The sequence below is a fragment of the Mastomys coucha genome, unplaced genomic scaffold (genome assembly GCF_008632895.1).
Source record: "Mastomys coucha isolate ucsf_1 unplaced genomic scaffold, UCSF_Mcou_1 pScaffold15, whole genome shotgun sequence".
Taxonomy (NCBI): Eukaryota; Metazoa; Chordata; class Mammalia; order Rodentia; family Muridae; genus Mastomys; species Mastomys coucha.
In genome coordinates this window covers 105635498-105645909 of record NW_022196897.1, presented here as the reverse complement: position 1 = coordinate 105645909, position 10412 = coordinate 105635498, and the positions used below count along the sequence as shown (strand labels likewise).

Genomic DNA, 10412 nt, shown 5'->3' with positions numbered 1-10412 from the left:
AAAAAAAAAAAAAAAAAAAAAAAGGAAACCACTTTTATAGGGTTCCAATAGTTTCTCTTAGTATATATTAGCTGTGGGAGAAAGAACAACTCCAGATGAGAAGCAGATTAGCCTGCTAAATCTAGAGCTGTGATTCTCAGCCTTCCTAATGCTGCGACCCTTGAGTACAGTTCCTCATGTTGCAGGGACCCCAAACTACAAGATTATTTTGTTACTACTTCATAACTGTAATTTTGCTACTGTTATGAATCCTGATGTAAACATCTAATATGCAGCTCCTGTGAAAGAGTTATTTGTGCCCCACAGATTGAGAACTGCTGCTCTAGAGACTAGAACACCCACAAGGGCAGAGATGTCCTGAGCTTCATACAGTGTAACAGTTTGGGAACAAACCATCTCTCCACTGCAGATACTTCTGTGTTTCCAGCACAAATGCTGCAGTAAGAAGGAGCTGTGTGCTTACCAGACAAGTGGGTAGTCACAGAAGAAGGCTTCTTCCTAAGGCCCAAGACCAAGATCTGCTCCACGATGCACTTGCTGCGGTAACAACCCTTCTCATCGGCACACCTGGAAAGATACAGACAGTATTAGGAAAAGGAGAGGATGGGGCTTTAACTGGCCTCCAGGTCAATCTCTCTACCCTGAGAGGTCTTGTTTCTATGGAGCCATGGTCCGCATAGGAGCCAAACTCAATAGGACAAAGAGGTTGAAAACAAATGATTCCCTGTGCCAAGCACTAGGTAATCAGGGCAACATCAATCTCTCTAAACTGTATGAAGAGCACAAGAGATACAGTGTGGTTTGGATATTACAATCAAGCTGAAAGGAACCAGACATTTAATTAATTGGTATATGGAGGAATGATGGTATTAAGGAGTACTTAGACTGGACAGTTTTATTTTGGGGGAAAAAAGATAAAGGCAAAAAATGGAGCTTTAATGGTCAGTGATTGAAAAATACAGGGCTAGAGAGATGGCTCAGTGGTTAAGAGCAATGACTGCTCATCAGAAGGTCCTGAGTTCAAATCCCAGCAACCACATGGTGGCTCACAACCATCTGTAATGAGATCTGATACTGAAAGGAAAATTAAGGTTGAGGCCTGTGCTGGCTAATAAGAAAATTCCAAATAGGCCTGAACAAAAGCAAGGAAACTGTTAGACATCCCCGGTACTAGCAGGCCAAGAAGAGATAAACCATAAAAATAAGAGAAAAAACATGCAAGGACATGTCTGGGCAAATGACCCAACTGAGTAATGGGCCATCTGGTCCTCTTAGATATGGTTTGAGGTCAGCCAGATGCTCTGTTGACTCAGATTAGCACCAACCTTAGGAATTCCTGCTCTGATCTGCACGTACTATAGTTGATATCTGAACTAGCCAATCATGTATAGCTATGCTGATTCCCCTGTTCCCCCAAGACCTTTGTCCTATATAAACCCCTAGCCCCTGAGCCTCGGGGGTCAATTCCTCTGTCTCTTGTATGAGATACGTGTTGACCCGGTGCTCCGAAATTAAACTGCCTCTTGTGTTTCATCAAGACAGTCTCTCGTGTTTCCTTGGGTGCACATCCTCCTGAGATTTGAGTGGGGGTCTCCCCACGAGGGTCTTTCAATACCTTCTTCTGGGGTGTCTGAAGAAGCTACAGTGTACTTAGATGTAATAATAAATAAAATCTTAAAAAAAAAGGAAAATACAAATGGCCTTAACCATTCATTAATTTAAATAATATCTTTTAATAATTTTTATTACTTTTATTGTAAGAATATAAAATTGGCTGTGTGTACTTAAGTGCACCACATGCCCTTGGAGGGCAGAAGAGGAGGGTTAGATCTCCTGTAGTTGAGTTACAGACCATATGGGTGCTAGGAACTGAAGCTGGGTCCTCTTCACAAGCAACCAGGGCTCTTTAACCCAAAGGCCATTCCTCAAGCCCCTAAATTGAAAACTTGAGCTCTCCATTTACTTGAAGATGCCAGGAGGTCGACGTAACCTAAGAAGAGTCACAGCTCCTAGCTGCCCTCACCTGTTGCTCAGAACACTGGAGCAGAACAAGAACTTGCGGTGTAGGAACTGGTCCTGGTGGAGGTACTGGAACGAATGGCCATCATCAAGATACAGCTCTCCCACAGCAGAACCCTGTGGGGCGAGTTACAGAGGATCAGCCAGTGGCAATAGTTTTATAGGAAAATATGTCCTCTTCTGAAGGAAAGAGCAACAGCTGACAATCTGTAGAAACCTGAAAAGCAGAGCATCTGAACTGCAGAGTTATGCCCACATTCCTGACATATTCAATGTCCAGTCACTCTGGGGTAGACCATAAAATAATATGAGCAGGGTGGGGACATGAGAGGGCTACCCAGAGTTAGACTTTGTTGAAGGACATTGAAATATGAAGTATAGTCAGTAACGACTTCTGTGATAATACTATCCCAGAACACATCAAGAACGTTCACAGAACAGAATTGAAGTTGAAAAATATCACAATATAATTAGATGAAGGTAACTGTCTCTAGATGCCCTTTGTACTCAAAGCGGGAGGACCCTTCTATAGCAAACACTCCAGCCCTCCACACGGCAGGTTAGTTACTAACACTGTTGGCTGTAGGCTGGGTCTCTAGCTTACTGCATTCGTTCCTGGGATCCCACATGGATCCAAGACCAGAGTATGCCTGAAGAAGACAAGCTTCAATAAAACACATGGACAAGAAAGCTATAATTTACTTATTTTACAATATTAATATAAATAAGTATAACTATAACAAGATATATTTTTGGCTCTGTAAGGCATTGAGGTAAATGAGAGGTGTGCAACCACAAGCTTCACTTGGCTCAAAAGTCTCTCTCAACACTCAACCCATACTCAAGGAGACTTTAGTTATTTGAGCTGCCCATGAAAATAGAAGCCACTGAATGGGTTCGGGTATACTCCAAATAGTTAAGACACATTTTCAACAGCTCTGTTCTATAGGAGGCTGAGTTTCAGGACTAGTCTACGGGGCAGACTGCACAACAGATGTTTTCCAGTAGCAATCCATGCCAACCTGAGAGGTGGGCATAGCATTTCCCCAGAAGCACGTTTGCATGGTTCCTGGGTCTCAGAGTTCCTAAGAACAATGCCAGGAAGGGCAGAATTCACAGTAATTCACAAATGACAGCCCCTGATTTTGAGATAAATATCAGGAACATTGTTTCATAGAAGATTTATTACTTTTTCTTACCCTCAAAAGGCTACCATTGTAAAGAGATAGAATAGGAAAAAGGTGACTGGCTTTCCAAATACCTGAGTGCTTAGGGCAACCCGGAGCCCATATGGGGAGCCAGCCATCCAGCCGGTGGACTTCCCCACAGTGGTCTTTATTGGTACCACACTTCCGCCTCGTTGAAACACTGGGATCTGTAACACAGCAACACTCTCAGGAATGACATACCCATACAGAGAACTTTCCAAGTAGAATTTTTAAGTATTTCACTATACGAGATCCATACCCTTATAGATATAAACTCAGGCAAAGAATATCTGTGGGCAGAGAAATGGCAAGCCTGGGGACTGTGGGATTAAAATAAAATGGATCAACTGAAAAATTGTCCATTAAAAATTATTTATTTGGCTGGGCATGGTGGCACACGCCTTTAATCCCAGCACTTGGGAGGCAGAGGCAGGTGGATTTCTGAGTTCGAGGCCAGCCTGGTCTACAGAGTGAGCTCCAGGACAGCCAGGGCTATACAGAGAAACCCTGTCTCAAAAAACCAAAAATAAAATAAAATAAAACAAAATTAAAAAAAATTATTTATTTGGACATTCCAACTGGGAAATTCCAGAGAATGGTTTTGACCAAAGTCCATCTCTTGGTCAGTATTAAACATTTAATAAAGCTCTCTTTAAGTTTGCCTTTCAATAATTGTTTACTTATTTATTATTTATACTTATTTTGTGTTTTTATAATTTTTTTGTATGTATGTATGTGTATGTGGCACATGCATGTCATAGCATGCATATGATGGTCAGAAGATAGCTTTGTGAAGTCAGTTCTCTCATTCTACTCTATGTGGGTTCTGAGAATTGAACAGAACATGGCAAGCTTGCATGATAAGCACTGAGCTAACTTGCAGGCCCCAACTCATCCATACTTTAAAATATTGGGGCAATTGCCTATATCCCCCAATTTATTATCTCTACCTGCCTGTCTTGAGTTCTGTTGCTATGATAAAACACTGACTGGAAGCAATTTGGGGGAGAAAGGGTTTATATCATCTTACATCTTACAGTTCCTCATTGAGTCAACACAGGAACTTGGAGACAGGAACTGAAGCAGAGAGCATTGAGAAACCCTGCTAACTGGCTCACTTCCAGGCTCATGCTCATCTATAGTCCTTATGCCTCCCAGCACCGCCTGCTCTGGTGATACTGCCCACAGTGAGCTGGGCCCTCCTGCATCAATTGACAGCCAAGGAAATGTCACACAGACATGCATACAGGCAGGCCTGTCTGATGGAGGGGTACTTCCTCAGCTGACTCTAGTTCACCCCAAGTTGACAAACAAGCCAGCACATGGCCCTTGCCACTTTTTCAATGAAACGATGAATTTTATTCTACTCGTCTTGTTAGAGGCCCAGTTTTACCCCTAAAGACTTATTTTTCAACTTAACCAGAAAGGACATTCCATTTTAGACCTTTAACATCCTTGTCAATAAAATAGCAAGCATATTACTCTAGAGACTTGCTAAAGAGTGGATTTTTCTGTTTATGTAAGTAGGTGCAATGGGACTTGTGTAACAAAGTGTTTCTCTGCCTGTGAGGATGACTTCTGTTGGTTTCTCCCAGAGTTTGCACACTTTTACTTCTCTGCTTGGGCAAGTCAGCAGGAAAACGAACTCAGAAAGCATCAAGAGAACTTCAAGGAGGTTGTGGCCATGGTTCATATCTATCAGTTTTTTGGAATGGCTCTCGCTCAGCAGAAGAGCCTGGTAGGTAGGTAGGTTTCTTACCTCTGGTAAGGAGCTACCCAGATCATGTAAGTGCATGTGTTTTTCTCTGAGTAAAGTGTTAGTAAGGAGAGGAGGGCAAGAACAGGTGTGATTTTGGGGGAGACAGTGGAGTGGTCAAGATATGTTTCCCCACCCCCCATTCACAGGCAGCAAAAAAGAAAACTAGCTCTCCGTTTTCCCTCTCTCCCTCTCTCCCTTCCTCCCTCCCTTCCTTTCTTCCTATCTTAGAACAAGGTGATAAGTTATAGAGGAATGGGCTGCAGACTCAGAATTCAGAAAATTTGCAGGAGGTGGGAGGGACTTGTCATAGTTCTGTCACAACCCAGTGGGGATTCAGAACAAAAAAAAATAACTTCTCTGTCAGTTTCTTTGTGTGCAAATGGATAAGAATGGCCCCCATAGACTCATATTTGAATGTTTGGTCACTAGGGAGTGGCGCTATTTGAAAGGATTAGAAGGACTGGGGTGTGGCCTTGTTAAAGGAAGTATGTCAGTGGAAATATGTGGGCTGTGAGGTTTCAAAAGCCCCAACCAGGCCCAATGTCTCTCTTTGCTTGCAGACCAGGATGTAGCTCTCAGCTCCTTCTCCAGCACCACACCTGCATATTGTCATGCTCTCTGCCTTGATGACAATGGACTAAGCCTCTGAAACTGTAAGCCAGCCCCCAATCAAATACTTTCTTTTGTAAGAGTGGCCTTGCTCACTGTAACAGAGCAGTGACTAAGACAAAGGGATTAGGGTAGAAGATTACTAAGGTCTCTTTTGGATCTGAAAGTTCATGTGGGGGGCTGGTGAGATGGCTCAGCGTGTAAGAGCACTGACTGCTCTTCAGAAGGTCATGAGTTCAAATCCCAGTAACCACATGGTGGCTCACAACCACCCGTAATGAGTTCTGACACCCTCTTCTGGTGCATCTGAAGACAGCTACAGTGTATTACATATAATAAATAAATAAAAAAGGAAAAAAAAAAAAGAAAGTTCATGTGGAACCAGATTCTTTATAATGAAACCACTGGTGATAATTCATTAAAAAACAACACCACTGTTCCATTTATTTTCATTCTGCAGGGCATATGGTCATGCTTGTGATTCAGCCAGGATGGACACCTTGATTCTAATTTTATAACTGATGCATTCTCTTGCCCAGAGGCCCAGGGATGCACCTTTGAATTCTTTTGACGATTCATTCAGCATTGTGGTGCCCACTCTTTCTCTTCTCAGTGTTACTGTTCTTAGATACAAGTATAGACATATAGGAAAGAGCTGTTTATCCTCAGTATTTCATGCCAAGAGTCAGAGTATACACATTTTTAAACTCTTCACATACCTTAATGGCTTTATTGATATACTCATATTCTTCAAAATTTACAATTAGAGTATTTAATCAAGCCATGTCAGTTTATTAAGGCATGTAAGTAACTATTGCCACAATCAATTTTAAAACCCTCTTGACACCTCTAAAGGAAACCTGTATCCTTTAGCAGTCTCCCTCCACGGCTTCCCACACTCTCTCCCAAGCACAGCCCAAGGCATGTACTATTGTAATTTATTTTCTCTATATGTACAGTTTGAGTTATCATGTCAAACACACTCTTGGTTCACTTTTTACAGAAATACTCTATAGACAGAATGTTTGTGTCTCCCCATGCATATGCTGAAGCCCCAACCACTGAAAGAACTATCATCTGGAGACAGGCTCATAAAGATTACTCCTGATATGACAGGAATAGCATCCGTACAAGAACACTTTCTTATTTTAAATTTATCTTGTTTTATGTATGTGTTTTGCCTATATGTATGTATGTGTACCAAACGTGAGCCTGGTGCCTGTGGGGATCAGATAGAAGACATTGGATCACCTGCAGATGGTTGCAGCTACTATATGGGCGCTAGGAACCAAACCTATGTTCTCTGCAAGAGCAACAGTGCTTTTAACCATGGAGCCAACTCTTCAGCCCCATTTACAAGAATGTTGCTCCCTATTCTCTCCATCCCATTAGCCCCTACATGCCTGGAAGAAATATTTCAGAAGGACACGAGTCAGCTGGCATTTTGATATAGGACTTTTGTTTTGTTTTGTTTTTTGTTTTTTGTCTTTTAAAGACAGGGTTTCTCTGTATAGCCCTGGCTGTCCTGGAACTCACTCTGTAGACCAGGCTGGCCTCGAACTCAGAAATCTGCCTGCCTCTGCCTCCCAAATGCTGGAATTAAAGACGTGCCTGGCTGATATAAGTCTTATATCTTCAGAAGTATGGAAAGATAAATTTCTGCTGTCTAAGCCTCCCAGGCTGTATTCTGAGCAGACTAACACAGTTAAGTAGGGGGAAATAATACTCTGAAAATAACTTACAGTATCCAAGGTTACTGGAATCTTCACAGTACATCCTCCTTCCCAATATGCAAATGTCTTAGAGTCGTACCAGACCTAAAAAGAAACCAACCGTACTGAAAAGAGAGTGGGCAATCTCTCGTCTGAGAAGCCTTTACCATCCACTATCTCCTCTTGCCCTTTAATAAATTGCAATCCCAGGAAGGAAGGAATAAAAAGAAGTTTAAGTAAATATAATTAAAATTTGTGGGAAAACTTAGGAAAAACACACCCCATGCCTATGTGTGTGTATGTGTGTGTATGTGTGAGTGAGTGTGTATGTTTTACTGGGAATTGAACCTAGGCACTCATGCATCCTAAGGAAGTGCTTGTCTCCTGTCCTATTTCATTTAGCATGAAGTCTTACTAAGTTACCCAGGCTGTTCTTGAACTCACTATGTAGCCCCCCCCCCCCCATAAACCTTGAACTTGAAATCTTCCTGCTGGAATTATGGGCCTGTACCATCAGGTCCCACATATTCTTCCTTTAAGAAAACTCCAAAGCATGCATAAAGCCTGGTGTTGGATCCTCAGTATATAATGGACATGGTAGTATATGCTTGTAATCCTAGGTGGGAGGATCAGAAGTTCAAGTTCATCCTAAGCTTCAAGGCTAGCCCAAGACACATGAGAGCCTATCTCAAAAAGAAGAGAAGGGGGAGGAGGAAGAGGAGGAAAAGAAGGAGGAAGAGGAAGAGGAAAAAAGAGGAAGAGGAAGGAAGAGGAAGAGGAGGAGGTTACCAAAGGGGTATAATTGATGAACTAAAGACTATTCCTTGTTTATTGATACATTCAAAAGTTAATTGCTGAACAATCTACTTCTGTGCTAGATGCTAGATATGCACGGCAGTTAGGAGCTATCCGGGAGTAGAAGGTGAGAACATGCTTTCGTGGTTCTGACAGTCTTGCGAAGACTTTGTGCTTGAGCTGATGAGATGCCTCGACAAGCAACGGTAATGACTAGATACCTGAATTTGCTCCCCAGAACCTTCATAAAGGTGGGATGAGAAAACCGACTCTACAAAATTGTTCTCTGGCCTCTACCTGCATGCTGTGATACGTGAGGCTCCCCCACCATGCACACACTATAAATAAACCAACTTAACACTTGAAACTATGAGTAAGACAAAAAAGTAAAAACACAACGAAAACACAGGACAGCACATAGCAAGCAAATCGATCACTACAGGCAGGAATAAAGAGCATCAGAGAAGAAACAAACAGGCTGGGAGGAAATCCACAGAAACGTGATTACTCATTCCTACAGCACTGTGTTTTGGGGGTGATTATGAGAATTGGAGACAGGGTCCAAACTCTTATCTGGGAGCTCTAACAAAGGTTAGTTGGTGAGTTATCAAAAGGCATCCCATAAAGTAAGTAGGTGGGATAAATCCTCTTCCTCCAAGCACCCCATCTCCATGAGGGCTCACACATATCAGAGTATGAAAGTAAAAAACATCCCTCAGGCTCTTCCCCACCCACTCCTCTTCTCCATCTTCCCTACATTAAGTTTGTCAGCCTCTGAGAATAGTGTCATGACTGTGGAAAACAGTGTCTGAGGCAAGTTCATAACTGCATGCTGAAGCGATGTCTTTCCCAAGAGGGAGGTGAGCAGGAGAGCTGGGAGACACCAGACATGTGTCTGCTACTGCTCTTACCTCATCTGACCCTGGCAGGAATACATCAATCATGGTGGTCTGTGGTTCTGTAACTGGATGAACCAATAAAGCACTTCCTAAAAAATGAAGGGGAGGTAAAGCTGAGTATCATAGGAAATCTGGAAAGCCCCTTTCCCTTTGTTGAACACTATTGTGACCCTAAGATCACCAGACTGTGATCTTCTGTAAGGCAGAGACAATGGTGAGTTGAACAAATAATTCACCAGATAGAAGCACTGGAGGATCAAGGGCATGGGCTCAACAAGGTAATGATCAAACCCACTTGTGGCTGTTGGGATTGTGGGGCAGGGACTCTGTCTATCACAGTCTCATATATTTATTTGCTTTGGTTTTTGTTTTTTTTTGAGACAGGGTCTTGCTATGTAGCCAAGACCTGGAACTTGCTCTGCATCCAGGGTGGCTTTGGGATAAGCCTTCTGCCTCAGCCTTTTGAATGCTAGGGCCTAGCTACAGGCTTGGGCCACCATGCTCAGTTCCAGTTTCATTTTCTGCGTAAGTACAGGGATGCCCACCATCAGGAAGCACCACACCCTCCTACGCTAGGAAATGTCTCTGGTTTGAGTGAGCTGTGAAATGATCAAGAAGTCTGGTCTGTGCAGCTCCTCAGGCCCTTACCATTGCAGTCTGGACCTCTCTTAGGGAGAGCCTGGAATATTGCTTTTGCTTTCATATTGGCATTATACAGGTATAAAGTGTACTTACTTATGAGTTCATTTTAAAGGTTTTCCAGGGTCTCATTACGTAACAGACGCCTTGAACTCATAAGTGTTGAATTATAGGCACGAATTGCTATGTCTATCTCAGATTGTTTCTTCTAGTCAATAAAGATTGAGTTCCAGGTGCCATGCTAGGTTCCAGGGACATTTACATGAGTGAGTAAAACAAATTCAGCTCCTGTCTTCATGGAGTTTGTGGTAAGTGAAGAAGACAGATATTAAAAAGTAATTACAAGTGAGTTAGGGCTAAAGTGAATATTGAGAGAAGTAAAAGTAGAAGGCACAGTGAAAATTACGTAAGAGGCAGGGCAGGCTTTGAATGGACAGAACTGACTTTGAGTGGGAGGCTAGAACTAAGGTATAGGAAGCAAGGATTAATTAATGAAAGACACTCCAAGGCAGTGATGATTAAACTGAAGTTACATGTGCCAGGGATTGGACACAGAGACTTGTGCATGTTATACAAGAGTATACCCTCCACTATATTTCCAAGGGTTCTTGTTCCTGATATTCTTATTACCACCATTATCATTATTTACATTTGGTGGTTTCTACCATTTAGAATGGAATTGATTCTTTGGGCCCCAATATCTAGTTTTGCTTCTTGGGCTTGATTTCTTTTTTTTTCTTTTCTTTCTTTCTTTCTTTTTTTTTTTTTTTTT

The 10412-nt window shown here is 42.3% G+C and overlaps 1 protein-coding gene across 2 annotated transcripts in view; it reads right to left on the bottom strand.

Moving 5' to 3' along the window:
• Nucleotides 1-10412, bottom strand: part of Ganc (glucosidase alpha, neutral C) — a 57599-nt gene that overhangs the window by 2537 nt on the left and 44650 nt on the right. The window contains exons 19-23 of one of the 2 annotated variants that reach the window (XM_031371595.1): nucleotides 9014-9090; nucleotides 7338-7412; nucleotides 3281-3394; nucleotides 2024-2136; nucleotides 464-567 (exon numbers count right to left, since the gene is read on the bottom strand). In XM_031371595.1, the coding sequence (XP_031227455.1) occupies nucleotides 464-567; nucleotides 2024-2136; nucleotides 3281-3394; nucleotides 7338-7412; nucleotides 9014-9090 (483 nt within the window). Of the gene's footprint in view, nucleotides 1-463; nucleotides 568-2023; nucleotides 2137-3280; nucleotides 3395-7337; nucleotides 7413-9013; nucleotides 9091-10412 lie in introns of those variants that run through there. The other variant, XR_004118807.1, reaches the window with a different exon arrangement.